The sequence below is a fragment of the Verticillium dahliae genome, genomic scaffold (genome assembly GCF_000150675.1).
Source record: "Verticillium dahliae VdLs.17 supercont1.15 genomic scaffold, whole genome shotgun sequence".
NCBI classification, from domain to species: Eukaryota; Fungi; Ascomycota; class Sordariomycetes; order Glomerellales; family Plectosphaerellaceae; genus Verticillium; species Verticillium dahliae.
The window spans coordinates 749490-752508 of record NW_009276934.1 but is presented as its reverse complement, the minus strand read 5'-3'; the positions used below and the strand labels follow the sequence as shown (position 1 = coordinate 752508).

General features: G+C 54.9%; 1 protein-coding gene across 1 annotated transcript; it reads left to right on the top strand.

Annotated features, from left to right (window-relative positions):
- Positions 1 to 1289: 1289 nt before the first annotated feature.
- VDAG_07120 (uncharacterized protein) lies at positions 1290 to 2751 on the top strand (the record flags this gene model as incomplete). Its single annotated transcript, XM_009656025.1, has 3 exons — positions 1290 to 1688; positions 1828 to 2281; positions 2384 to 2751. 3 exons carry the CDS (start codon positions 1290 to 1292, stop codon positions 2749 to 2751), a joined length of 1221 nt encoding a protein of 406 aa, XP_009654320.1.
- Positions 2752 to 3019: the final 268 nt, after the last annotated feature.

The window sequence follows — 3019 nt, the reverse complement described above, 5'->3', positions numbered from 1 at the left end:
AGCAAACAAGCTGTGATGCCGAGCATTGAACAGTCTCCCTGGTCATATCTGAGCCAGCTCTCACAGCAAAACGTCCCCCCCATTACTAGGCTGCCGTCCGTAACTCCGAACAGCCTTGAGTATGGGGCAAGTAGGGGGTACCGCGAGATCCCCACGAGATCCCCAAGAGCGGCGGTCATACCACGAAATCCTGAAGCAGAAAACTCTATTAGCTTATTGCTGCCCCAACACAGCAACGATGTCCAGGCTTCCGCCCGAAACTCCGAGCGACCACGCCCTGTGAATGAAAATGGATGGTTCACCTCCCGCATCTCGATGCCGACTTTGTACCCTCTGAAAGTGCATGCCCAAGCTGACACTGTGCTGCGGCTCGGAATGGTGGGGTAGGCTGGTTGGTCACACCTGCCCGGGGATTGGGATCAGGTTAGATCGTCACCCACACCAACAGGCTCCAGTGTCACTGCCGAACCAGCCTTCCTCTTCGGTATCGGCGGGAAGGTCGCGTGCTCTTAGTCCCGTCGATCGTCCAACGTCGACATCATCTTCAACATGGCGTTCATAGCCTCAATATCCATTTCCCCAAACTCCCTATCGGCGTCTGTTTGAACAGCATCACCCAGTATTCCAGTTGATTTGGAGACTATCGGAAGCAACTCCAACTCTTCAGTCCAAGCGACGTGGGCAGATCCATCCTCCGTTCCTAAAACGATGCTTCTGACAAACGCCAAAGCTTCCTCGTGGCCGCCCCGCAGCCCGTCGACCCCATGCATCCCTGTGAGGCACACCGGATCTGTCGGTAAGCATTAACTGATACCCCAACCTCCTATGGCCGTCTGGAGACCGTGCTTTGCGTTGGCAAGGTCGCACACAGTATCTATCGCGAGAGCCAAGGTACAAAGGTCAAGGTACAAATGCCAAGAAGCTCAGCGGCCAGTTCGGGAACCTGCTGGGCAGGACAGCTAAATAGTAGCCCTGTACGTCGGGGCGTCTGGGCAAGAATCTGGATCGAACGCTCGTCTCTCCTCTCTCTCTCTCTCTCTCTCTCCGCTGCCGCTGCTCTCCGCTGGATCTGCATCTGTCTTTTGTCCACGGACACTCGTGTCGATTCGCAAGTCGTACCTGAAGCTTCTTGTGCGCTTTTGTCTTCTCGTGGCCTTCGACAGCGTGGCATCGACCCGAACCCTCGTAGCAGCACATCATCGACAAGAGCTTGGTCATTTCGATTCCGGCATACTCAAACTGATAGCACCAGCGCCCTTCCAGCCTTCCACCCTATAATAGGTCCCAACATGGGCATCGGTGCAGCTGCCGAACCCTTGGTGGTCGTCACTCTTCTCTTTGGAGGAGCGTGGTTCAACCGTAGCATTGGCCGCGATGACGCCTACGATATCCAAGGGTGGACGGACAGGACAGTTGGACAGAGCGAGATCAAAAAGTCGGACGACCATGGCAGCCCCCGCCAATCTGGTAGCATGACACCAAAGTCCGAAGACTCGCTCCTCTCCAGTTCCCCCACTCTAGGCCTGCCAGAAGAGCCCTTGCGCCGCGTCAGGAAGATCAAGTTTCTGAAGTACGAGCGCCGCATCACTACTCCCAACACCAGGATACACAAGAATCGTCTCCTCAGCCGGCTGCTACGAAAGTTTCCCTTCCTTGTGGAGGCCTGGTACTGGGCGCTCATCTACTGGGTAAGCTCTAGCTGCAAGTCGACGGCGGCTCTCAAAGAAGCTGATCAGTGACCTTCAGGTGTACCAAGTCGGCCGCGCCATTACTGCGCTCACTCTTGTGGAAGGGACTGTTCACGTCGCTCGCAGACACGCCCTACAGGTTATTCATGTCGAGCAAAGCCTGCACATCTTCATCGAGATTCCTATCCAGAAGTTCTTCCTCCAGTACCCTACCCTGATGCATTGGATCAACCGTATATACTCCTTCATCCATATTCCGGGCACCATCCTTTTCCTCGTTGTGCTGTTCTACCTCACCACCACTCGCCGTCGCCGCGCCATCTCCTCCAAGAGAAACGGCAATGACGCCCCCGTCTTGAGCTCCGCCGGCCCTGCTCTGTACGAGGCCCGCCGCCGCACCATGGCTACCTGCAACCTGCTCGCCTTTGTCGTCTTCACCCTCTGGCCTTGCATGCCACCACGTCTACTCAGCGACCCTACGTACGATGGCCCAGATGCTGAGGAGTCCAAGAGCTTCGGATTCGTCGACACAGTTCACAGCAGCACAGGCGAGAGCAGCGTCTGGACAACCAACAAATTCTGCAATCAATATGGTGCGTCACCTCTGTCGCCCCGATCATGAACATCATAAGCCCTCTTCACTATCACGTGCCTGTAGCATGAGTCGAAGAAAAGAGCTAACATTCAAAACCCAGCCGCTATGCCATCCCTCCACTTTGGCTACTCACTCCTCATCGGACTCACGATTGCCACACTTCCAATAGCCAACCTGCGCACCCGCTCATGGAAGCGCATCGCCATCATGGCACTTGGCATGTCGTACCCTGCGCTCATCCTGACAGCGATTGTCGCCACTGCAAATCACTTTGTGCTCGATGCCGTGGCTGGTGCGGTCGTCTGCGGCATTGCATGGCACGCGAACGGCATCTTATTGAATCTTTTGCCGCTCGAAGACTACTTCCTCTCAGCGCTACGGATGCACAAACCCATCAGCTGGACGGACCCCGAAGTGTCAGTCAACGTTGGGAGTTGGAATCCTGGCTCTGTCGTTGAACAGGTATAAACTGCTTTGCTACGAAATTTCGAAGATACATCCAGCCAGCGTCCACAGCAATTGCTTGGAGGCGTTGCTGATTTTCGCTTTGAACTCTCTCCTCTCGGTCCTCATCTCTTACTCCCTAGATTCTACAACAAGAAGGCTTAGCGAGAATACCCCAGTTCCAGCATAAGGAGGAAGTTATTGTTTAATGCAGCTGACGCAACTTGTTGCTTGGCGTTTCGTTACCGAATTCAATTCTTTTCGCAGGTTCGCAGGCATCGTACACTCTTCG